The sequence below is a fragment of the Gobio gobio genome (genome assembly GCF_949357685.1).
Source record: "Gobio gobio genome assembly, chromosome: 5".
Classification (NCBI taxonomy): Eukaryota; Metazoa; Chordata; class Actinopteri; order Cypriniformes; family Gobionidae; genus Gobio; species Gobio gobio.
In genome coordinates this window covers 29348078-29375614 of record NC_137101.1, presented here as the reverse complement: position 1 = coordinate 29375614, position 27537 = coordinate 29348078, and the positions used below count along the sequence as shown (strand labels likewise).

General features: G+C 40.7%; 1 protein-coding gene across 1 annotated transcript; it reads right to left on the bottom strand.

Annotated features, from left to right (window-relative positions):
• Positions 1-3362: 3362 nt before the first annotated feature.
• On the bottom strand, positions 3363-5210 carry LOC307126271 (SCAN domain-containing protein 3-like; the record flags this gene model as incomplete). Its single annotated transcript, XM_079816736.1, has 1 exon — positions 3363-5210. The coding sequence occupies one exon, from the start codon at positions 5208-5210 to the stop codon at positions 3363-3365; it is 1848 nt and encodes a 615-aa protein (XP_079672862.1).
• Between the last annotated feature and the right edge of the window lie 22327 nt (positions 5211-27537).

Here is a 27537-nt window from a genome sequence, read left to right as displayed (position 1 = left end):
TTAAAGAAGGAAGTACCAGGATGTAGTCCAAGCCAGCCGTTCGCTGTAGGCTTTGAAAAGGAACTTCTGTTAAATAAAATATCTCGCTTGGCATTGAACTTTGAGCTTTATAATTTTACAGGTATTATTTATGCTCTAACAGCAACATTACACACTAACTAAAGTTTGAACAATGGGATCATGCGGAATGGGACCTTTAATTGGGCAAAATGTATTTAAATAATGAGGAGTAATTAAGCTAATCTATCTATTCTTTTATTATGCAGAGCATCGGTTATGCATTGATGTTGTAAAATGAGCGCGGGGCAATAAATGTAATATCAATTTAATAATAAAAGTAGGCCTACCCTAATAATAATGTTCATTTATATACATAAATTGTAAATGCTAAATGCTCTTGATATCGATAGCTGATGCATTTGATAGGCTATCTCTCCATTATAGGTTTTTTTGCGCATATTTAACTCGTACAGTGTGAGCAGACAAGTCGCGCTCGACGATCAGACCGCACAGTGTGAGCACATAAACTGTGAGCTTTGGCTTTACATCGCATGCGATCTACTCGTACAGTGTGAGTAGGTAACCTTGCTGAAATCGCACAGAAATCGCACAGTGTATGCCCAGCTTAACTGGTGTCTGAGGAGAAGGTTCTTGAAGCTGGTGTCCTCCTTCTGTTCCAGGTTTCTCTGAGTCTGTAGTAGAAACATAGGAAATTTCATGTCTGCCCTGGGCAGCGCCCAGTCCACTTTCAGGGTCTGAAAATTCCTTTATGTTGGCCTGTTTCAGCTGCTGGTAGCCCGAGTGGAGGTTTGGCTGCCGAGCCAGAAAGCGTCGCAACTCTGGGCTGGATGTGATCCAGAGCAGATAGAGCCTATCTTTCACACTCGCCGAAGACTGCAGGTGAAGGTCAATGTCTCGTAGGTAGGCATGGACGTTGTGGTCTCCTGCAAGCTTTGGTGTGAATGCAGGGATGTGGTTGTCCATTTGCTTGAGGTCTTCACGTGCCATTTCAGGGTTTGTCTGAATTAATCCTTTTCCTTCTGTGGCTGCAGAGGCTTTCAGGAAACCGGCTGGTGAAAGGTTAAGCAGAGGGCTTTGGCTCCTCCCCCATTGCGTCTGTGTGCAGGGCTGGAGGAGCTTGCACTGCTGATGTGAAGTTCAGCAGGGTAATCTTTCTTGTGTGGTTCATTTGCAGTTGGTTGGGCCGTTTTAGTTCTTTTCAGACCCCATGCACTGTAAAATGTACAAAATGTAATATGAATACAGTTGGCACTTATTTGCTAATTTTTTGGGATTGCCCAGATGTCTTTAATCTTTGGTCCCAAGTGGCAGTATCTCTTGAAGATATTTTGGAGTTTCCAGTTCCTAAAATGCTTACCCTATTTTTATTTAATGATGATTCTTCATTTATTAATACTAATTTGGCTTCTAAGAAAATTATATCTGCAGATTTAACTGCAGCTAAAAAAACTATAATACATTCTTGGTTTTCTCCTGGACCCCCTTCAATAAAAGAATGGTTTAACCACTTCAGGGATATTGTTCTTATAGAGAGATCATTGGCTGTCATTCATAAAGCACGTAGCTCCACTTTAGATGTCTGGGATAAAGTTGTTGTTGCACTCTTGAAACCACGTTTTTCTCGCAGTTTAGCGCACAATTGAAATGGGTCTTAACATTACTGCAATTGTATTTTATCTTTGTATTTATGTAATTTTTTATTCATATTTATTTAATTTTTGTTTTTCTTTTTTTGTTTTTATGTAATGTATTTATTTACCTATTTGCAAGGCTTTGGCAATTGTATATAGTTTGAGAAGTGATGTTACTTTATATACATTAATATACATTTATACCATTTGGTATATAACAAGTATATTGTACATCTTGTGTTAAAACCAAATGAAAAGTTGATCACAAAAAAAAGAGGGGGCCAATGTCCTGACATCATCATCGCCTCTGATTTCTCAGTATTTACCTTATATCCAGAGACTAAGCCATAGTCTCTAAGGCACTCTAAAAGGGCCGGGATAGATGAAACAGGGTTTTCAATGAATAATAATATGTCATCGGCGTATAGCGATATTTTATGACACTTCCCTCCTTTATCTGCTATCCCCTGTATTCTGGGGTTGCTCCTTATTAACTCTGCTAGTGGCTCAATACTAAGAGCAAATAAGACTGGAGACATCGCATCTCCCTGACGAGTTCCCCTACCTAGATTAAAAAACTCTGAGCAATGACCATTAACTCGAACTCTTGATTTAGGGTTTTTGTAAAAAATATTTACCCGGCTTCTCGTAAAGAGCTAAACTTCCTAGTTACAACAATTCCGAGATAAGTAAAACTCTCCTTAGCTATTTTAAACCGAACTGGGTAAATTTGTGGAAGATATTTAAGCCCAACTGGCATGAGTTTGCTTTTATTTAAATTAATTCTATAGCCTGAGAATGAGCCATATTGTTCGATCACTTTTAAGATTACAGGTAAACTAGACGCAGGCTTTGTCACATATAATAAGACGTCAGACTCTCTTCAGAGCGGATGGCTTCTGCTAGAGGCTCAATGGCCAGAGCAAAAAGAAGGGGAGAGAGCGGGCAGCCTTGTCGGGTACCCCTAAATAAAGCAAAGGATGGTGACATAATTCTATTTGTGAGTATTTCTTATACAGTTCTGAAGAAGGTTTTGTAGCATTCTCATTATCTAATTCAGTGGTTCTCAACCTTTTTTCAGTGATGTACCCCCTGTGACATATTTTTTCAGCCAAGTACCCCCTAACCAGCGCAAATTAAAAAAAAGACTTAAAACAGAGCACTGTGCCATCGGTGTCTGATTTATTCAACTTTGGAACAGATAAACACATACAAAATTCAAACATTTAAAAAAAAAAAAAACTATTTTGAACATTTTAAATGATAATAATCCATGACTAAATTTATTGCAAAAATGTATCATCACTAAAATGTAGTGATTCAAACTAATGTAGTGAAAACAGTGACCATATAACCATTTAAAACTCCATAAATGTGCAAAACACTTCTCATTTGTAGTGGTCTCAATTGAACTATTTGAAAATAAAAAGATATAACTAAAAAAAGAAAGAAATAATTAACTTAATTAAAATAAATAAAGATTTGTGCACCTAAAAATAATTATCAACATAAAGTGTCCTCTTTTGGTATCATAGTAAAGATCTGTTCTCAAAAATAAATTATTAACTTAAATAAAAATTTTAATTAATTAATTAACATTAATTTTAAATAAAAGCAGAAATTGCTAAAAATAAATAAAATATCCATCTTAAAATATCTTTTTAAGAATCAAAAAGAAGACTGACATCTTAACTGAGTGTTTTTGCACTTTTAGTGAGACACTTGGGCTTGTGCTTCACTGAGGATCTTTTTCATTCTTGGTGGCAGGGAGGCAATTGCTGTGATCAAGCTCTTCTCCAGGCACAGTCTGTTTCTCTGCTTTGTTTTGATCACAGTCATTGCAGAGAAGGAGGCCTCACATAAATATGTGGAGGCAAAGGGTAGTAGCTGCTCCAAAGCTTTCTGTCCCAGGTCAGGGTGCTCCTGCTTCACACACACCCAAAACTGTGAAAGTGTGGACATGGCAAACTTCATCTGGAGGCCACGATCAGATGACACTTCCAAGAGTTTTTCCTGATAGGTGACCGGGAGCTTGCTTCGGTTTGCTTCGGACAAGAGAAATGGGTTTCTCACCCAATCCAGCTGTGCAGATTTCTCCTCCATGTCAGGAAAGTAGGAATGAAAATCCTGAATCAACTTGGTCAAATGTCCCACTATGACCAACTTGACTGGAGCTCTGTCCACATCCTCACTAGAGAGAAAATCATCCAGCTGAGGAAAGCAGGTAAAATCCTCCTGTTCACAGGCCATTCTCCACAGCTCTGTTTTCTTCAGGAAACCACCCACCTTGTCATACAGGTTTAAAATGCTGGTGTCCTTGCCCTGCAGAGACATATTCAGTTCGTTCAGTTTGCTGAATATATCTGCCAGATAGCACAGCTTTGCAAGCCAGTCTGTGTCCTGGAACAAGGTGGCATGGGGAGATCTGTGCTCAATCAGAAAGGTGTGTACTTCGGATCTTAATTCCAACAGCCGGTTGAGTATTCTCCCTCGAGAGAGCCAGCGTACTTCTGTGTGCAGCAGCAGTTGTGTGTGTTCTGCTCCCATATTTTCACAGAGGCGGCGAAACAGGCGTGCATTAAGTGGCCTTGACTTAATGAAGTTGATCACTTTGATGCTGCTGTTCAATACGTCATGCAATACAGGGCTCATTTTCTTGGACGCCAATGCCTCTCTGTGTATGACACAGTGAGTCCACATCACGTCGGGGTTTTCTTTTTTAATGCGCGCTATTAGTCCTTTCGCGCTGCCTGTCATTGATGCTGCCGCGTCTGTACAGATGCTGCTGCAGGATTTCCAGCTCAAACCGCTTTCACAGAAAGCGGCATTGACAACATTAAATATATCCTCTCCTGTTGTTTTCCCCTCCAAACTTTTGCAGAATAGTATGTGCTCATAAATGTCGTCAGTATCAACATACCTCACAAAAGCAACAAGTTGTGCATTTCCGCTGACATCTGTGGATTCATCCAGCTGGAGTGAAAAGGAGTCGCTAAGTTTTCCCACAACTTGCTCGACAATGTCTGTTCCCATTTTATCTACTCTGCGGCAAATAGTGTCATTTGACAAAGGCACAGTCTTTAATTTCTCCGCTGCGTTTTTGTCCAGCATAGTCTCAGCCAGCACTACAGCCGCTGGAAGGAGCAGGTCTTCAGCGATAGTGAATGGCTTCTTGGCTTTAGCTACGAGCAAAGACACTGCATAAGAGGCCTCCAGGGCTTTGGCTGATGTTGTGGAGGCCTTCAGCATCGTGTCTTGAGATGATCTGAATTCAGACAGTTTCCTCTTAAAAAAGTCAGGTGGCTTACCAACGTGACATCCATGTTTTGTCTTAAGATGCCGCTGCAGATGTGCTGGCTTCATGCTACTGTTAGCTAATTTCTCCCCACAGAAAAAACACAGTGCCTTGGGTGGGATGCAACTTGTGGACGTAAATCCAATTAAAACATATTCTTCAAGATACAGCCGGAATTTTGACGGCTCTGGTTTGGCCTTCTTTGCCACTTGTCCCTCCGTGTTTTCAAAAGAATTGCTGCTACGCTTCAACCACGACTTCATGTTTGATCCAAGTGATTGACAGGTGATGCCAGGCGGCATTTGACAGGTTGGGTCAAACCATCCTGGTATGGGGGTGACTCATGGGTTTTTAGGATAATGAAATTGAATAGCCTACTGAATATAAAATTCATTTTATGAACTTATACTTATATTTTCCTGAAATATTTATAAAAAAATTATTTTAAAGGATTTTTGCATGCTACTTTTTAAATATATGAATATTTTAAAATCTCACGTACCCCCTGGAGTGCCTTCACGTACCCCCAGGGGTACGCGTACCCCCATTTGAGAACCACTGATCTAATTGACTAAGCTGTCTTTCTAAAGATTTTAAAGCAGCTGTATTTTGTTTGATTTTTGCACCCTTAAAGGAGATAAAACAGCCCCTTAAATATGCTTTAAAGGTGTCCCATAACAGAGAAGGTGAGGTGTTCGGTTGATCATTAGTTTAAAAAAATAACTCTAGCTGTGTCTTTAAGTACTTGTCACGGTGTGACTTTTCCTGGGGCGGAACCATAGTGGCAGAGATTTGTTCCGCCCGGATCAAACACCACTACTTCCGGGTTCCCGTCCCTGCGCCAAAAATCATAGAGAATCGGCGGCAGGTGCTCCAATAAACAGCGCGATCTCCGGATTGGGTGAAGGGGAGGTAGGAGGAGTACAAAGAGGGCCTCCAGAAGTCAGTCGGGGTCAGTCGTTGCAGCGGTCACACACAGCTGCAGCTGTTAGTTCCGGGTCGGGCTCAAGCTGAGCGTGGTGGAAGCCGCTTCCAGCCGTTGCGGCGAGAGGATCTGGGCATCTGGGCAAACAAAGGATAACACGAGGTGGATATTGTGGACTGAGCGATCAAAGATCCGGAGAGCTATAAAGAGAAGAAAAGAGACGAGGCTGAGTATAATACAGACTGAGTTTTGCATTGTGATTCAAGTGTCAGGTGTGTGTCCGATTCTGAGAAGTTACATGCAGGACAGTTGCCGGAAGTGCTAATGAGCAAATCCCTTCGGGAGAGAGAGCACAGCGGTCAGGACGCGAGCCAGACACTGGAAGAGAGAACAAGACGAGCACACGGGTTGATCAATGTGTGAGTACCCTGAGAAACGTATACAGTAACAACTTCATCGGAAGTTTATCATCTGTGAGCCTTGTGACGTTGAAACTAGGAAAACGAGTGGCCCCACCGCTGAGAGTGAGCGTGGGAGAGCCAGAGACGGCGGACAGTGAAAGCCGCCTGGGTGGTGTAGCAGCAATGTCCTTTTCGTTGGTTCTTCGCTATACCAGCGCTTCAGCATCACCTACATTAGAATTTTAAGAAAGTCCCTGGATTTAGAGGGGGAAGCACGCTGAGCAGATGATCTATCCAAATATGGGTCCATAACGCAATTGAAATCCCCCCTATATAATTAAATTAGTAAGGTGACATATCAGGAATCCGGGAAAACACGTTTTGAAAAAAGCGTGGATCATCAAAATTTGGTCCATAGATGTTGACTAAGGTTATAGGCGTTGAAAATATTTCTCCCACAACTATGATAAAATGCCCTTCCTTATCTGCAATCGAAGCCTTATGCTTAAAAGGAACCCCTTTTCTTATTAAAACAGCAGTAGCCTTGGATGAAAAAGAAGAGTGAAAAGACTGACCTATCCACCTGGCTCTCAGCTTGGAATAAGAATAATTTTTAAAGTGTGTCTGTTCCCAGCCAGCACAGTCATGTGGGGCCCATATGGGCGTCACCTGGGCTGTCTAACTGGGGCCCAGCCAGTTTTGTCCTCAGTTTCCATGTAGGCCCCACATGGGCTAGCCCAGATGAACTGAACACTGCTCAGTGTGCACACTACAGGCTGTTAAATGTAACTGAATCAGTGTTGGAGTTAATGAGATAATTAAGTGATTAATAGAGTAATGACTGAATATTACTGAAGACTCCTGATGATAACAAGCAGAATCACTGAAGGACAGAGAAACACAACAGACTTCAGACACAACTTCACAAAAGCATTATCAGCTTCCCTTTTTACCTATTAGATTGACTTTCTGTTATCTTAGTTTTTATTGATAATTCCCACTGAGCAAAGGCGTACGTTGAAAAGACGTCCACTGAGGAGCCAGAATGAAAGTTTTTATGACGTCTGTTTTTGACATGTTCTGCACGTCCGATATAGACGTTCATGGAACCTCAAGGTTAAAAACTAGTTCAAATGTGCTCATTGTGGACATATTTTCCATTTGTAATTGCAAAGCAACTCACAGAGAGTGTGTGTTTGTCCAGAAATCATGAAAATAAAAGAAACTTCGCTCACACCTTTAGACACTTTAGACAACTTATCATCTGTAATTCACACATCTTTGGATCGTGAGAGAATCGTGGGATTCAATGCAGGATCTTCTTGCTGTGAGGAGACAGTGTTTCCCACTGAGACACTGGTGCTGCCCTTAATCACAGACATAAGACACACTTTGACTATTTCTGTCAGACGTCTACAGAAGCTCTTACTGAGAGTTAACAGAGCTTTAGATGTTGATGTTTATGTTTCATTTGAAGTCACCATTGTGGTGGGAAGCGTTTGCTTTAGTTGGGCTCTTGGTCCCTGTACTTGAGTTAGCTTTTCTTTGAATGTTATAACTGTGTGTGTGAAACACAATAGTTGTGGCTGAGAAAGCAAAGATAAAGCGACTTCGGGTGTTGTCAGCTCCTTGTTGATGACTAAATCATCAGAAGTCTAGAATCTGATGTTATGCTTTTGAGTTTTGTGTTCTTGTTTGGCAAATAATTTTTTTTTATATACTATAACCTTGTGAATCCACTGTATCGGGACTAGTAGCAATAAAATAATCACTTATCCTGAAAGATGATAAAACAGCATGTGCACATTGTTTTGAGATAATATCTCACATAGTCACACACAGACATCAAGATTTTGCATATGATTCACAACAATGGTGACAATCATAACAAAAAAACTTCATGCTGCAATGCATGATGGGTAGCTTCAAAGTACAAAACTCATGCTTGATTGTCACCGTTGTTGTGAATCATATGCAAAATCTTGATGTCTGTGTGTGACTATGAGAAATATTTTCTCCAAACAATGTGCACCTGCTGTTTTATCATCTTTCAGGATGAGTGATTTGTTTATTGCTATTGGTGTCAATACAGCAGATTCACAAGGTTATAGTATATAAACAAATTATTATTTGCGAACAAGAAAATAAAACTCAAAAGCACAACATCAGATTCTAGACTTCTGATGATTTAGTCACCAACAAGGCGCTGACAACACCTGAAGTCAGTTTATCTTTGCTTTCTCAGCCCTAACTATTGTGTTTCACACACACACAGTTACAGCAGCTAAAGAAAAGCTAACACAAGTACAGGGACCAAGAGCTCAACTAAAGCAAACACTTCCCACCACAATGGTGACTTCAAATTAACCATAAACATCAACATATAAACCTCTGTTAATTCTCAGTAAGAGCTTCTGTAGACGTCTGACAGAAATAGTCAAAGTGTGTCTTATGTCTGTGATTAAGGGCAGCACCAGTGTCTCAGTGGGAAACACTGTCTCCTCACAGCAAGAAGATCCTGGATTGAATCCCACGATTCTCTTACGATCCAAAGATGTGTGAATTACAGATGCTAAATTGTCTAAAGTGTCCAAAAGTGTGAGCTAAGTTTCTTTTATTTTCATGATTTCTGGACAAACACACACTGTCTGTGAGTTGCTTTGCAATTACAAATGGAAAATATGTCCACAATGAGCACATTTGAACTAGTTTTTAACCTTGAGGTTCCATGAGCGTCTATATCGGACGTGCAGAACACGTCAAAAACAGACGTCATAAAAACTTTCATTCTGGCTCCTCAGTGGACGTCTTTTCAACGTACACCTTTGCTCAGTGGGAATTATCAATAAAAACTAAGATGACAGAAAGTCAATCTAATAGGTAAAAAGGGAAGCTGATAATGCTTTTGTGAAGTTGTGTCTGAAGTCTGTTGTGTTTCTCTGTCCTTCAGTGATTCTGCTTGTTATCATCAGGAGTCTTCAGTAATATTCAGTCATTACTCATTAATCACTTAATTATCTCATTAACTCCAACACTGATTCAGTTACATTTAACAGCCTGTAGTGTGCACACTCAGCAGTGTTCAGTTCATCTGGGCTAGCCCATGTGGGGCCTACATGGAAACTGAGGACAAAACTGGCTGGGCCCCAGTTAGACAGCCCAGGTGACGCCCATATGGGCCCCACATGACTGTGCTGGCTGGGTTGTAAAAATATAATACCCGTATTCATAGACTTTAGATGAGACAATACTTTACTTTGTTTAACAGGATGGTTTAGGCCTTTAACGTTCCAGGAAGAAAAGGTCAACGCTCCCAACCCTCTGTCAGGTGTACTACTCTGAGCGGCAGCCATCCCAGATATTGCGTTTGTTACCTCCCCTTGCCGCAGAACGCACCCACAGACGGAACCCTATTAAACTTCCCCTCCCACGATCCCTTATCACAACAAAAATAAAAAGAGAAAACAGAACAGAAACGTACCTGAGAACACAGGCTTGCTCGAACATCAAATCAGATTTACAGAGAATAGATGCAAAATAAACTTGACTGTTAAAACAGCCCAACGGGTGTTAGCTGACTATCAAGAGCTCAGTGAACAGTTCCAATGGGTTATGGATGTCCGTCAATCTGCGCACACAGGCAGCTCAGTCTTTATGAATTTGAATAATGAAGCATATAAACATCGCATATAATACAAATCACGTCCAGAAAAAATAAAAAAATATATAAAATAAAAAATCAGTGCCTATTTATAACTGACCAATCAACGCTCCAACCCAGCCTAGTAAGTTAGCCCATTCATAAAGTTCAGTGAAGAGAAATTATGTTGTCGCCAAATTACCCTCACCGAAGCGCTGCTCAGCGAAAGTGAATGCCTTTGCCGGATCCGTGAAGTACATTTCTTCTCCGTTGTGTGTGACACGTAACTTCGCTGGATATAGAAAACCGAAGCGGACCCCTGGACGATCTCTAAGTAAGTCTTTAGCTCTGTTAAAACAGGCGCATTGTTTCAGTATGGCTGCTGGGAGGTCAGGGAATATCAGAAGTTTCTCTCCGTTGCAGGTAATGGACTTGAGCTGAGCCGCTTTTCGGATGATGTCCTGCCAATCGTGAAAGTAATGCATCCTGACTATGAAGGCCCGGGGATGTGACGTGTTGTCAGAACGTTTTCTCAAGGATCTGTGGGCGCGGTCGATCAACGATAAAGTATCCAGAGAGAGCGCGTTCTTCAGCAGGTGCGCAATAAAGTCAGAGGGCTTTCTCCCAGTCTCCTCGCCCTCTTTAATATTCAGAATGTGCAGGTTTTGCCGTCTAATGCGACTTTCCAGATTCGTACACTTCTCTGAGAGCTGTAGGACGCTGTTTGTTAGCTTTTCAACATCTCTTTGTAGCAGGGAGACCATGTCAGAGGTAAAGGTTGCGCTACGTTTGAGCTCCGCCATTGTTTTAACTTGGTCATCCATCTTGTTTTTCATAGCCGAGATTGTGACATCCGTCTCTTTTTTGAGAGCAGTTATCTCTGCTCTAATGGAGATCGAGAACTGGTCGACTTTCTTGTCAATAGCCTCAACTACCTCCGACTTGAATAGCTGAAAATTTGATTGTAAAGCAGCTATCCCCTCTAGCACTGCCTTGTTGGCCACGGTGCTAACCTCGCCGCTAGAGCCATCTTGTTGGACGTCTTTCGGGACCTCAGTCGTTTGTTCTGCGTTTTTTGGGGGTTTATTTTGGCATCTTAAGTGGGTATTCTAAACTTGATGATTTAGTTTTGCTTCACATATCAATGAAAAATCACGGAGCTGCCTTCGCACGCGTCTTACTCTCACATGACGCCTCCCGGAAGTCCTATTTTCTACTATTAAAGGTGGAATTTATTTTTTCTAATGAGAGTGCATTTCTTTGGGATTTTAAAATACTTGAAGGAAACGGTTCACTTTCAGCAGTTATTCTCTATGGGGCAGATTTCTGCTTGTTGTACATCAGATACAGATAAATTAACACAGTAGGCCTACATTACATTTATTTGAATGCATTAATGAGAGAGTGATTGTGTGTATGAATTACTCATACCGTCTCTTATACACCTTCTATATATTTTTTTGCTGGTGTTTGTTTATTTGCGTATCACTTTAGTAGGGATGCGGGGTATACTGGTACTGGGAAAATACCGATATATATTTTATTTAAAACGGTACGATATCATGATTTTGCTCATTTCGTTATATATGCTGCTGTTCTGAAGTTCACCGCTAGGTGGCAGTGCGCTACCCAAACTGACGTGAAACCGGCAAATGTGGCACATAGAGGAACAAAATTAATACATCAGTTAAATCTCACTCAACACGCCCAAAACTAATTAATAAAGAGAGGATTACACGTGAAATTTGGAATTACTTTGCTTATAAAAGTCCTGGCATTTTCTCCCATGCTCCATTGCCATGCCTCTCCTATGCTACTCGCAACCTTAAAACCACTTCCTCCCTTTGTTGCCCTCTAGAGGACAGGATGAAAAGAGAGGGTAACCACTTGTGCTTTAAACGGTGTCTTGGTTTGAGGATGACTTTGTAAACTTCCATCCATTTAGCCCAAAAACCGGAGGCTAACGGCTTGGTCAAAAGGAATTCTCCGTGTAAGCCTTTTCAGCATTTTGGTGAAGTTCTCTTAATTTATTGATATCTCATTTAAAATCTGACTCCATTAATAATTTTATCTGACTCTAATTTTATGTGACTCCATAAAGTGTGTTACGTTTAGTTTATCAGCTGATTTTAAGATTAGTTGCGTTTTCAATTTCGTTCATCGAGAGACCCAAAATCGCAGAGAAACAGACGCGTCCGGACGCGCATTCACGGACACAAAATGATTACTTCTGAGATTAGTCAGAGGATGCAGAGTGGATATGTTCCCTTTAAGTGGTTGTCCACGCTCACTCAACAAAAAGCGTAATTTTTAGTCATATCCACGGACAACAACTTGTTAATCCAGCGATAGTCAGAAATCGGACTATTGTGCACGCTGCGCCCCATGCTTCAGTCGTGCCGTCATCAGTGTGATCTATCATAACACTAGATTTTGCTGTAATTAAGGAGTCTACATCGATCCATACTAGAAAAATGATTTCAGAATAATACAAGATAAATCAAGATTAACATTTATTTTGGTCAGACAGGAAAAGTAAATAAGTAAACAAGAATCCATGGTACACAAATGATCAGCGTAAAAACATAAAACACAATTGCAAATATGAAAATAATTTAAAAGAGTCATCTTGTCTGGCTCATAGTCTACATGTCGTGTATGTGTGTGCCCCAAAGACACCACATGGGGGTTCTGGCTACAGAATTTTTTCCCACTGAAAGCTCTGTTACCCTCTCTTAAATACTCCAACTAGAACAAAAGGGTTGTAAATATTTGCAACACAAACACCTGGTTTTGGGGAGAGGATCAGATATCTTTGAAGAGACTCCTCAAAAGGAGAACTGAATTCTCATTAGTTTTCAATCTTTCTAATACTACTAGTGACTGCAGTGAAACTGAGACCATTTTACCATTCGCACCGAGACCTTTAAAAAGACATCAAACATGAAAGGGATAAAACAATAGATTTACAAGATACATCATCACTGGTATATCTGGATTTGGTGACTTGAAAACAGGGCAAGGAGAGGGCAAAATGGGGAGGGGGGAGAAATGTTTCATCAGGGTGATGTCCCACAGTTTCTCTGAGATCTTTTCTCAAGATTAGTGACTTTTATTGTTCTATTGCTGGGGTGTGGATCTAAGATTTTATCTTAGCAGCAAAACCGATCCTTACAACTTCAGATTGAGGATAAACTCCAGACAGGAAGCATTCACGGAGAGCGCTTGTAAGTCACCCACACGTTTAACTGATGCTAGTGCAAACAGCAGGGCAGTTTTAAACGTGAGTGGCTTTAACTCTGCAACAGCTCGAAAGGAGGCTCTGTGAGTGCTCGTAGGACCAAAGAGAGGTCCTGGGAAGGCACCGTAGGAGGCCTGGAGGGGATTCAGCCTTCTGGCTCCCTTTAAGAAACGCACAAGCATGTCGTTCCTTCCTACTGATTTGCCAGCTATCAGCGCGTGAAAAACGGCGATAGCTGCCACGTAGACTTTGAGCGTGGATGGGGTCCTTCCCGCATCCAACAGCTCTTGCAGAAAAACGAGTATCTGTGATACATCGTATGATAATGGTTCCTGGCTTCTAGTTGAACACCAATCGGAAAACACAGACCATTTGAGAGCATAGAGACGCCAGGTTAATGGAGCGCTAGCTTCACTCATGGTGCTCAGGACATTCGCTGGGAGGTCGCTGAGCGCCCTTTGAGTGGCCAAACATGCAGCGCGTACAGTTTTTGGTGGGGGTGCCAGATTGTCCCTTTCGCTTGAGAAAGGAGGTCTTTCTTCAGTGGGATTGGCCATGGGGCTGCTGACAGCAGCTGGACCAGCTCGGGGAACCAAAGCTGGGTCCGCCAGAGTGGGGCTACTAACAGGACTGAGTGTTCGCTCTCCCTGACACTTTTCAAGACTTGGGGAAGGAGCGGAACTGGCGGGAAGGCATAAAGCAGGGGCTGGGCCATGGATGGGCAAGCACATCCTTGCTCTTTGAAAAATATATTGGGCAATGAGCGTTGTTTTCGGAGGCGAAGATGTCGACCTCTGGCCTCCCGAAAACTTCCCATATCATTTGAAACGTCTGGGGATGGAGGATCCATTCCCCTGGGAACATGAGGCCCCTGGAGAGCATGTCCGCACCCTGGTTCATTTTGCCTGGCACATGCACCGCTCTCAGCGAGTGCAGGTTGCCTTCTGCCCATAAGAGGAGACTTTGAGTCGTCTCGATCTGAGCCCGCATTGGAAGTTTATGTAAGAAACCACTGTCGTGTTGTCCGTGCGGACCAAGACATGGTGACCCAAAAGACGAAGTAGGAAGATCTTGAGGGCTAGCACTACTGCCAGCATTTCTAGGCAGTTTATGTGCAACCGCAACTCCGCGCTCGACCACGGGCCGAAGGACGGTTTGCCCTCGCACAGAGCGCCCCAACCCGTGTTGGAGGCGTCTGTGGTGACCACCATTCATCTTGAGACTGTCCCCAAGTTCACCCCTACCTTGTAGAGGTGGGGTTTTGACCAAGGGGCCAGGGCTTTGACACAGCCATGGCCCACTTTGATCCAAAGTTGGCCTGAGCGCCAAGCTTGGGGAGGGACCTGTGGTTTCAGCCAGTACTGCAGGGGGCACATGTGCAGCATACCCAGCAGAAGTACTGGGGAGGCTGAGGCCATAAGGCCCAGCATCCTCTGAAAGGTTCTTAGGGGTCTGTTGGTTCCCGTTTTGAACGACTGTGCGAGCTGCTGGATAGTCAGAGCACATTCGTTCGACAGCCACACCCTCATTTGGGTTGAGTCTAAAATCGCTCCCAGGAAAGAGATTCTCTGCCTGGGAAGCAACAGGTTTTTGGCTGTGGTTATTCTGAGTCCCAGGCATTCTAGATGGCTGAGAAGCACAGATTTGTGAAATTCTAATTCCGCCTCTGACTGGGCCAGAATGAGCCAGTCGTCGAGGTAGTTCAAAATGCGCATTCCCGTTTGTCTTAAAGGGGAAATGGCTGCGTCCATGCACTTTCGTAAAAGTGCGGGGGGCCAGAAACAGACCAAATGGTAGGATTGTGTATTGGTAGACTTTCCAGTCGAAGGCGAATCTCAAGAATGGCCTGTGACGCGGGATAACTTGGATATGAAAGTATGCATCTTTCAGATCTACTGAGAAGAACCAATCCATGCGCGATGATTTGATTCAGTGTTAACATTCTGAGAGGCCGTTTGACAAGGGCCTTGTTCAGATGTCTGAGATCTAGGATGGGTCTGAGACCACCATCCCTTTTGGGAACGAGGAAGTAGCGGCTGTAAAAGCATGATTTGCACTGGGCTTGGGGTACCACCTCTATGGCCCCTTTTTCCAGAAGGCTCTGCACTTCGATTTTGAGGACGTGAGACACGTTGCTCTCCACTGAAGTGTGTAATATGGGAAGAGAAGGAATGCTCTTTTGTTGAGTATTTATATTTTTTATTGGTTTTGCTATAAAAACGGTCCAGTGCAAGGGAGCGCATTAGCGCAGGCTCTTTGCTTACACTTGCAACACAAACAATGGGTTTGGGAAGCGCTTCATCTGACTAGGATGCTGTCTCTGTTCAGACTGTGGGCGGGACTGAGCGGGTGCGGGCGCTTTCTGCTGCTGCTGAGGCGGCACTCTAGGGTGGCTCGAAACAAAGCTGGAGCGTTTCGGCAAGAAGTGTCGCATTGCATGGGATGCCTTCTGTGCCGTGGTTAAGCGCTCTGCGAATCCATCTTCCGCTAGGCCAAATAGGCCATTAGGAGTGATCGGAGCATCTAGGAAGGCGGTCTTGTCGGCTTCCTTAATCTCCGTCAAGTTCAGCCATAGATGGCATTGTAGCACAACTAGGCTGGCCATAGGATGATGGCTCCTATGGCTTGGGCGGTGGCTTTAGTAGCGCGAAGGGCCAGGTCTGTGGAGTTTCTGAGATCGCGGGGGCCTCCTGATCTGTTCCATTCTCGTCCATAGCGTGGAACACTTGCAGGACCGCCATCGAGTGGAGGGCGGAGCCTGCTTGGCCGGCGTAAGCGTAAGCCCTGCCCGCTAAGGCCGAAGTGGTTCTGTAGGGCTTAGATGGGTGTGAAACCTTGGGCTTCCATCCCAGCGAAGAGGGTGGGCAGAGGTGCGCGGCCACAGCATCTTTGAGTGGGGAAAAGCCGACGGCTTTCGTGAGGACGTGGATGAGTTCGACGTCAACACCAGCCTTGGAGTTGCTGCGTTACTGAGATGTAGAAGGGGCGGGGCTTTTTCCGTCGAGGCTCGGACGGGAAGGGAACGGGAGAGCGAGAGGGGCGGGGTCGCGCTCTGAGAAGAGGAAATAGGCATGCTCTCGCAGTGAGAGCAGCCTGACCAGGTGTGAGCTGCATCCGCGTGGGCCTTACCCAGACAGTGTACAGCGTCCTTGGAGCTGCACGTGCCACAGAGGTGGCTCGACATTAAAATGTTGTTTTGTCTTTTCGACAGAGCGCGCTGATATCAGGCCGCTGACTCCCTCGCAGGAAGGCCGGGCTGGCTACTCGCAGTTCTGCTGCAGGCTCGGTGTTCTGGGCGAAGGTGAAGCTTTCGAGGAGGGATCAACGAGGTAAGTAGACCGTCGCTGAAGAAGAAAAATCTGAATTTTTGGCAAAACGAGTGTCTTTTATAGACAGATGCACCGCCCATATTGGTTCGCACAGTTACGCCGCTCTTTCATTGGTTCATGCAGTTCCCACTGGCCAGCCAATAGCGCATGAGAGCTCTCTTCACTGCTATGGCTGTGCAGTAGCACTGCATGATTTTATAAGCTTTCAGTGAAATTGGGGAACAGGAGTTAACTCCTAGCGTCTTCGACGCAGTAGGAATAACCGTTCGAAAGGTAACTTTATTTATGTTAATGTCAAAGCCACCAACCCCGATTCTCTCACTCTTTCTATTCCTCCTCTCTCATTTAAAAAAAAATCTTTACTCTTGGTTTTTCTGTACCATCTGTCGATTTATCTCAACTGTGTGGATGGCAGTGTGCTGACACTCTGGAGAGATGGGAAATGCTAAACTAAACATGTGCCAGCTATCAATTCTCCCCTCCGCTGCTGGTCTTCAGCATCAACACCTTCATCCGACTTCTCCTCTCTTTTCAGCGCCACTATATGAGCTTCTATTATGTTTTATTTCATAATAACTGCCATTATATGGTTTTTCATTAACATTTTTAAACAATTCTTTAATAAGAGTATACACAGCTAAAACTACAATTTTAAATCTGTATTTATACCTTAAATATGTGTAAGTGCAATGGTTTCATGTACACAAATGTAATTAAATAGTTACTTTACAATTTTATGCTAGTTAATTTTTTTTTAAAATCTGTATTGCAAACATAAATTAAATCATCTCTCAGACTGTTCACTCGGAATTAGTAAAATATCCAGTTTTTTTGCATTAAAGGTTCAGTGTGTAGTATTTATGAGGATCTATTTACAGAAATGCAATATAATATACATAATTATGTTTTCAGTGGAGTATAAAGACCTTACATAATGGACCATTATATTTTTATTACCTTAGAATGAGCCCTTTCCATCTCCATAAACCGCGGTTCCCCTTACAGTGAAATCGCCATTTTGCGGCATCATGTTTCCAGCCCTAAATGGACAAACTTCACAGAGCTCTAGTCACTCTCTGCTCTCTCCGACGACAACATTTTTGTCATGTGCGGGCACCGTAATTAACAACTAGATGCTGCTAAAAATCACACACTGCACCTTTAAGTAAAAGATGAATGTTAAGAATCTGGTTGACTACAAAGACTATTGTGTCACTTTCACTTTTTTAATAAAAAAACTTTATTTTTTACAATTGAAGCAATATATATTATATTATATATATATATAATATATATTATATATATATATATATATATATATATATATATATATATATATATATATATATATATATATATATATATATATATATATATATACATACATATATATATATATACATATATATATATATACACACACACATACTATAAATATCAAATGCAACCCAGATAGCATTGTGACATTGAGTCAATGTTGAAATTCCATCAGAATCATCAATTTGGTTGAGGTTGAAATGTCAATGCTAAATAACATTGGATCAATGTTGAAAATTCGATGCAAAATAAATAGTGTACCAATGTTGAAAATGCAATGCTAAATAATATTGGATCAATGTTGATAATTCCATGCTTTTCAGTATTGAAAAGACAAACATTGAATCAATGTTGATTTTTGGTCAGCTTAATTCTCCACTGGTGAGGCTTACTCAATCTATCTGTCCCATCATTCAACATGTTAAAGCAAATCCAAATCAATTGGGTACATTTCTGTGAAATATGAGCACATTCATTCTCCTCAAAGGATGAATCTCTGCCAACAAGTGTGTGGATTAACAAAGAACTCCTACCATAAATTTAACTCAATGGGACGAACCAGTTGATTATTATTAGTAGGCATATTGTTAATTACTGTTTTAATTATTGTTTTAAAATCGCCTCCATCATGGAAAACATCTCCAATCCTCTAGTGTTTTCGGCTAGCTAGCACATGCAGATAGATTAATGACTGTCACAGAGTCCTTAATTCTTGTGGTCATCCAGTTATATAAATCATAGCCTGTTTTAAATTTATAAAATGTAGGCTATGCCGTTTTATTATCTATTATTATTATTTAAATCATGTATAATTTATATACATTTAATTATTTATCTAAAGAATACAGGGTTAATAAAGAATTTTGAATATTTTCCCCTACCGAATGCACATTCAGATCAAAGCGTGGCTTAACAGACAAGCACGAAAAAGACAGAGACAGCACAGCAACCGTGTTTTTTAGAGGTAAGTACAAAAAGATGAATACAATTCATCTCAATTTTCATTTCCTGTTTTCATTTATCTTTATTTCTTACAACTTGTGTGCTTCTCCTGGGTGAGTCAGAGTGAACTGCAACGTAAATAGAGTCACGTGAACGCCCTCCATACACAACCAACACCAAGGATATTCTTTAATACATTGAATTTCAGTTTGTTTTTCACCAAACCAAACCCTATCATATTTTTTTTATTAATCTTTATTTCTTAAGCTGGGCATACACGGTGCAATTTTCGTCCGATTTCGAGCCGAATTCTGACTCGTGCAACTCATATTTGGGTCGGGACGATTTTCTGCTTTGTCATGCGACGTTTGTTGTGAGGTGTTCGTGTGATTTTAGAATCAAAATGATTAATCTGTGCGTGCAACGAGTAAGATGTGCATTTGTGGATCCAGTGCCGTGCATGCATTCATTGACTCGTTTGTGAGTGGATCCTATTTGATTCATATGAGTTAATGAATGCATGCGCGGCCGGATCCACAAATGCACATCTTACTCGTTGCACGCACAGATTCTGACCAACATTAATAAAAAATCGAAGTTTTGCATTCACAATTATGCTATTTGTACAAAATGCTGCACATTCATGCAATTCTGTATTTAGCACACATAACACACTGGTGCTGCTCTTAATCACAGACATAAGACACACTTTGACTATTTCTGTCAGACGTCTACAGAAGCTCTTACTGAGAATTAACAGAGGTTTAGATATTGATGTTTATGTTTCATTTGAAGTCACCATTGTGGTGGGAAGCGTTTGCTTTAGTTGGGCTCTTGGTCCCCGTACTTGAGGTAGTTTTTCTTTGGCTTCTGTAACTGTGTGTGTGAAACACAATAGTTGTGGCTGAGAAAGCAAAGACAAAGCGACTTTAGGTGTTGTCAACTCCCTGTTGATTACTAAATCATCAGAATGTGAGCATCTGCTGTTGTATTTTAAGTTTTGTGTTTTATCAAATAGTCATTTATTATATCAACTATACGCTTGTCAAGCTACTGTATTGGCACCAATAGCAATAAATTGATAATTGGTCTTGAACAATAAATTAAAGTACATTAAATAAAAGATGGTTTGCAGTAGGTGCACACAATGTTTTGAGCAAATATTTCACATAGTCACACACAGACATCAAGATTTTGCATATGATTCACAACAACGGTGACAATCAAAACAAAAAACGCTTCATGCTGCAATGCATGATGGGTAGCTTCATAGTACAAAACTCATGCTTGATTGTCACCGTTGTTGTGAATCATATGCAAAATCTTGAAGTCTGTGTGTGACTATGTGAAATATTTGCTCAAAACGTTGTGTGCACATACTGATTTATCATCCTTCAGGATAAATGATAATTTTGAAACTATTGGTGCCAATACAGTGGGTTCATAAGGTTATAAAAAATGACTATTAACCAAACAAGCACTAAAAATTTTAAAACAAACATTAGATGCTCACTTTCCAAAAGTTTAGTCATCAACAAGGAGCTGACAACACCTGATGTCGCTTTATCAGCCACAACTATTGTGCTTCACACACAGTTACAGCAGTCAAAGAAAAGCTAACATAAAAACAGGGACCAAGAGCTCAACTAAAGCAAACGCTTCCCACCACAATGGTGACTTCAAATGAAAAATAAATATCAACATCTAAACCTCTGTTAATTCTCAGTAAGAGCTTCTGTAGACGTCTGACAGAAATAGTCAAAGTGTGTCTTATGTCTGTGGTTAAGGGCAGCACCAGTGTCTCAGTGGGAAACACTGTCTCCTCACAGCAAGAAGATCCTGGATTGAATCCCACGATTCTCTCACGATCCAAAGATGTGTGAATTACATATGCTAAGTTGTCTAAAGTGTCTAAAGGTGTGAGCTAAGTTTCTTTTATTTTCATGATATCTGGACAAACACACACTGTCTGTGAGTTGCTTTGCAATTACAAATGGAAAATATGTCCACAATTTGAACTAGTTTTTAACCTTGAGGTTCCATGAACGTCTATATCGGACGTGCAGAACATCACGTCAAAAACAGACGTCATAAAAACTTTCATTCTGGCTCCTCAGTGGACGTCTTTTCAATGTAGCTACACCTCTAGGAGCAAAGACATTGAAAAGACGTCTTTTGGACATAACTTTGCTCAGTGGGACATTTCAAGTTTCACTTCATTTTGTAGTACATTTGTAATGTATAATTAATCACATTTCCAAATATTTACTAACTTCTTGTTGTTTTAGGTGCATTACAAGTGAATGCCGATAAAAAGGAAGCATCAGAGTTCATCTTTGCTGGGACGGTGCACAAATGGCTCCGTTACACCCCTGAAAGTCTTGGGGGCATTGCTTGTGGTGGAAACCCCTGAGTTTAGAGTATTCAGAGTATTTCATTCTTTCTTATACCTTTTTTCTTTCAGTAGTACTGTCCCATTTCTGTCTTTATTGACGAGTTTCCATTTGTATTTACTTCCGTTTTGCCAGGTTGTCATGTTTTTCACTTGTGTTATAAATTCAGATGTAATTGTTTTAAGTCAATGTGAGATTTCCTGTTGTAACTGTGGGGGCATAAATATATACATTTGCATGTAAACTGAAGGATGTTGTTTACTTTGAGTGACTTTTTGATACAAAATCATATAAATTGCTGCCATACATGAAAATTAACTGGCATAGAATCCTGCTGTACATAAAGCAAGATTGATTTATAGTGTTTCTATGTTGATTCAGTGTTAAATAAGTGATTTAATTGTAGTTGAAAAAATATTGATTTTAAGCCCATCTTGATCTATTTTTCATCATTGAAATAACATTATTTCAGGGTGCAAAACTGTTAAATTTCAACATTGATTCAATGATATTTCAGTTGATGCATTAACATTGATTCAACGATGATTCAGTGTTGGTCTGCTATCTGGGAAGGTACTAACATGAGATGCAACAGCAGCCTGTCTAAGTGGAGCATAACTCTGTGACCAATGAAGCACATTTACTCTCTCTCTGACAGTCAACATCACAAGGATCTCATCAGCTCACACGCTAGAGAACACAGGTGTGTGTTCAATATGTAATGAATCATTTCATGCATTTAAACAGTAGACATGGACCACAGAAAAGTGCATTCTGTCAAGCAGGAAAAAAATGTTTTTCTAATAAGTATTTTTTTCTTTTCCAGTTAAAATATCGAAACATTTTTAAAACATGGTAAAATGACCTGAGAAGTAAAATGTAAGATTTACAGACTTTTCAGAGAATATACCTTGAATTAGATTAAATCGTATCCTATGGGAAACCCTCATTCCTCTTATTTAAAACACTAAGGGCCAGATTTACTAACAGTAGTTAAAAAAAAACTACTGTCAGGATTTTCTAAACACACGCAGTGAAAAATTAGCACTGAAAAGGCATGGACACAGTTATTTTTTTGACTGACCTTATTGCATATGCATTTGTAGGAGTTTCAGACGCAGAATTTATGGGAGGAGAGTTTTTAAATGCAAGGTGATTTACTAAGGTTTGCACTAGTCAATTTACTGGTATTTGCGCTATTATTTACCGGCAAAAAAAAGAGCATGTCTTAAACCAGACGCTAATTTGCATTGCTCTTGGTCGATTGTGTTGGTCTTTATGGAAATTATCCGGCTGCATCTGTGTTCTTTAAATTGTGCGTGGTTTGTAGATCACATGCAGAACTCTCCACTCCCATCTGCGTTTTTTTTTGGAATTGCGCTCTCATGCTTATTTGCCCTATTCAGTAAATATGGCCCTAATTGTTAATTAAAACGGCATTAAAATTCATAATGCTGTGCTTACAGTTGCCATTCTTATAATTGTTTTGAAGGGGCTTTTGTTTTTTGCCTAGAGGTAGTCTCGGGGGCATAGGTGAGTTTGTTGCATTTGACATTTTCCACAGGGCTTTTTCAGGCCCACTGAACTGACGGGGAATGACATTTAATTACTGATGAGCAGTCACGCAGTTCAGCTAATTACAATCCCCAGAGTTTAGTCATCATATCTAATTAACTTTTACTTTCATGAAAGCTTAATGGCACTGGGCTATGGTGTTCCTGCATGCTACACTTTACAAATATTGACGATGAGTTTTGGAAATTAATTCCAAAATGAACTTTTACTATATATGGAGATCATGCATATCCATTCGCAAGATCAGATCTATTTGTAAGGTCTTGTATGAGAGCAAAACACTTTGAACTCTCTGTTCACCCACTGTGCTCTCATCAGACACGTTGTTGCCCCCCTCTGATTGGGTCTATCATGATGATAATGAGCAAGAGAACGCCACATGTCGCATTTCTACCCCTCACCATGGTAACAGAGGGCAGACCACCAGTTTCAAGCTGCTGGTCACCAGTGTCATCTATCGCTCGGCAGGTGAAGTGATCACAATGCTCACAAACATGGGGAAGTACAAGGTCATTTTTCGAATTTGTTAACTCAGTGGTACTCAGAGCTTATGTTTTTGTATAAGTCGATGAATGGACCGTGTTCATGTTTAAAAATGAAAAATAAATGCCTTTAAGGCCCTGTTTACACCTGGTATTAAGATGCGTTTTGGTTGATCGGATTACAAGTGGATGACGCTAAATATAGGTGTAAACGGGGTCTACAATGTTTTGTGCTTGTCCACTTTCGACCACATCCAAAGGTAGTCAAAAATGCATTCAACCGGATTGCTTTCATAGTGTCGACGCTCTTGTGGTCGAATGTGTTCGAACAGCCGCAAAAGACCACCTTCTATCCGCCTACTGACCAGATGCGTAAACATAATGGGAAGCTCGCTAGCCAGCTGGGATTTAAACTTTGGCTGGAGACCTAATTTGTTTTTGAAGTTGAAAAACGTACCAAGCACAATGTTCTCTCACAATTCCTGATTTCTATAACATGCACTCACAGCATTCGGCGTGGTTTTGTGGCTATCAGAGCAGAAACGAAAGCTACCTGCTCTCCGTATTCTTTTCTGTTTTCTCGAGGCGTGTAAATTCAGTGAGCTTATTTCGTCCATTGGATCAAAAGATCTGAAAAAGCCCATATATTTACCTGCTCATAGACCCTCCCCTCAAAGAAATCAGGACAGAAGTGGTTTAAAGTGGACAACAGAGACGGATTAAAACACCAGGTTTAAATGGGAATTTGCCTCGCTTGTCTACTTGTGATCCGATCGACCAAAACACATCTTAATACCAGATGTAAACAGGGCACTAGGCAAGGATTTTCAATCAGGAGAAAATAGATTAACAGAATTGTTAAAACCCAACAAGTTCAGCTAACTCATTTCATTTGAGGACACAGATTACCTCAAACCATTTAAGTTTATAAAAAACAATAGTTATGAGTACTCTGCACTTATTTTAATCAAGTCCACTAAAAAAGGATATTTCTTAATATACAATTAAACTTTACACTGCATTCAAATACTTGATATAGCTGAACCTTCCCTATATTGAGTAAAACAGCTGAAATTACAAACTTTAAATGAAATCAGAGTGCTTGCAGTTACTGCTAGCTCACAATAGCACACACAAAGTCAAATCTAGTAAGTTAAGCTAACTCATTAAATTTGAGGACACCGATTACCTTAATTATTTTAATTTTACAAAACAATAGTTATGAGTACTTTGAACTTATTTCAATTGAGTTCACTAAAATAAGACACTCATTGCTACACTGTAAAACCCAACAAGTTAAGCTAACTCATTTAATTTGAGGAAACTGATTACCTCAATTCAATTGAGTTTAACAAACTTAATCGAAGTAAAGAAAAACTGTAGTTATGAGTACTCTGAACTTATTTTAATTGAGTCCACTAAACCAAGGATATTTCTTAATATCCAATTAAACTTTACACTGCATTCAAATAATTTTTACAGCTAAAACTTCACTATAATGAGTAAAACAACAGAAATAACAAACTTTAAATTAACTCAGAGAGCTTGCTAGTTACTGCTAGCTCACAATAGCACACACAAAGTCAAACCCAATGAGTTAAGCAAACTCATTACATTTGAGGAAACTTATTACCTCAAATAATTTGAGTTATTTGAAAAACCAACAGTTATGCGTACTCTAAGCTCATTTCAGTTGAGTACACTAATATACATTTTTTTAAATGATTCTTAATATATGTTGCAGTTGAGTAATTAAGTGATTCATTAATTGATGATTGAGCATTACTTATGAACACCTGATGATAATGAGCAGAATCACAGAAGGAAAGAGAAACACAAGAACTACAATTGATTTAAGCCACAGCTTTAGATGAAATAACAGAAGATAAAAGAAGACATTAAATCTCTGAATATCAGAGCAGAGGAGGATTAAACAACTCCACAAACAGCACTACCAGCTTCACACATTACTAACCAGACTGAATTTATTTCTGTCATTTCTGTTTTAATGAAAAATAATAGTTTAATTGATCATTCATTCATCATGTCACCATGATGGAGATGAGTCTTTTCTTTAGTTGGGCTCTTGACCCTTAAACATTTAACTTTATTTTTTTTTAATCCTATGGTTGCTTTAACTTTGTTTTAAGAAAGCACATTTGTTATGGTAAGAAATTCCTAGAGAAAATGTGATTAAGTGATGTTGGCTATACAGTGATGTTGGTACAATAATCATGTTGTGTCTTATGTTACTGATCTCATTCAGAATCTTATGCTCTGGTTATAGCAGTATTGTGTTCTTAATATTTGTATTATTCATAATGGTGCCTATGTGATTCAGCAGCACAAGATCCAGCACTGTTGGGATAATTGAATATGCAAAACTTTAAAATCATGTAGTGCTCAAAACTTGTAATGCAGTTTTAATCTATGACAATACTTAGATACACACAGATATCAAGAATCTGTGTATAAGTCTCAATGATGGTGACAATCAATGAAAAGCTTCATGCTGCAGTGCATGCTGGATTCCACCAATCAAAACTCACTCATGGGTCCCAGCATGCATTGCGGCATGAATAAATTATGCATCTGAATTGTGACTAATTGTCTTTGATTCTTACTATTTGCTTTTACTTTTGCTGTGTTTGTTGTGATGTTTTTGTAGCTTGTTGTATTTTCAAAGTTGATCTGTTTATCTAAATATATTTTTTGATTGTCACCATTGTTGAGATTCATACATTGATTCTTTATGTCTGTGTGCGTCCCAGAACTGTTGTTGATTAAATCCCTCTGTGCATTAATTTAATTCATTTATATCCTGCATATTGTTCAATTTCCACAACCATCCCGGATCTTGTGCTGTAGAATCACATTGGTTCTTTTATGTATTATACAAAAAAAAACAAACATAAAACCTCCATAACCAGAGTATTATGCTGCGTTCACACCAAACGCGAATTGAGCGTCTGGCGCGAGTGATTTCAATGTTAAGTCAATGGAAAGGCGCGTTGACGCGCGTCTGGAGGTCCCGCGGCGCGGAAGGCGCGTTAAGGCCCTGTAATGCTGCGTTCACACCAAACGCGAATTGAGCGTCAAAATCGCGTCTAGTTTCACGCGCGAACATTTTGAATGCATTCGCGCGTCCGCAGAGAATTGGATGCGCGTAGAAATCGAGCGTTTGAAGCGAAATTGACGCGCGTTCAAGGCACTCCAGGAGAAATATGTCATAAAACACCACTCTGCCTCTTTTCATTTTCATTAAACATATATATTAAGCATTAATAGCCACACAAATGTGGTCCAGGCAACTCCTACATCATCTTCAGTACATGTATATTTAAATATCCTTAAAATATAAAGTTATTAAACTTCTCTTTGCCCTCAGTCAAAACGATTTGGCAGACAACAAATTATAGATTCATGAGAGCAAAGCTCGGCCGTTAGATCTACACAAAACGAACCACTACAGGACATCAGAGCCAGCGGCAGACGCCAGAAGGACTGGCCGAGGAAAGGCTGCCTTCGCCGGGGTTATGAGCAGTGATTGCCCGGTGATCGCCTGGATCTCACAACTCCAAAAACACAAGATTATTTTTTTAAATAGGCGCTCTCTTTATAAATAAACCACAGATTTGAGCTTTAAACAACTACATTCCCACCTGAAAACGTCTTAAAACTACATTTTGTGACACAATAGTACTGTTTTTAATTTATGCAGGGTTTCTCATACACGTCACTTTACCACGTGACAGAAGCGAGCAGGCTCCTGATTGGTTAACGCGGCGCGAATTGACGCCAAAGTTCAAATTTTTCAACTCGGGCGTCAGACGCGAATTCGCTTCAAACGCGTGAATGCACAAAAGCACCATTCAAAAGCGCGAACTGGACGCGCGAATGAGGCGGATTCGCGTGAACGCAGCATTATACTTGCGCCTGGCTCCGCAGCGCGAGCTCCGCAAACTGCGCGCGCTCCTCCCCCAAACGAACGAGGCGTTTATAGTCGACGCGCGCGCCGTTGTAGTATTCTGTGATACGACAGGGGGCGACTTGGAGTAATTGTTCTTAAATCCGTCGAAAGCAGGAGCGAAGAAGTAGTTTACCGGAACAGGTGAACAGAGCGTCCCGCAAGCCGTTCGTGGAACATAAACGAACCCACATGAGCCCCGTAACTTTACAAGAGAGACTGGCCGTCACACTACGTGTTCTTGCGTCTGGCAGTAACCAAAAATGTGTTGCCTCCAGTTACAAGTTGGGCTCGACCACAGTTTCGTTGATCGCAGTACAAGTACAGGACTGTCATCAGAAGGGGATACAGTAATGTTGCCAATCAAAGTAAAAAAAA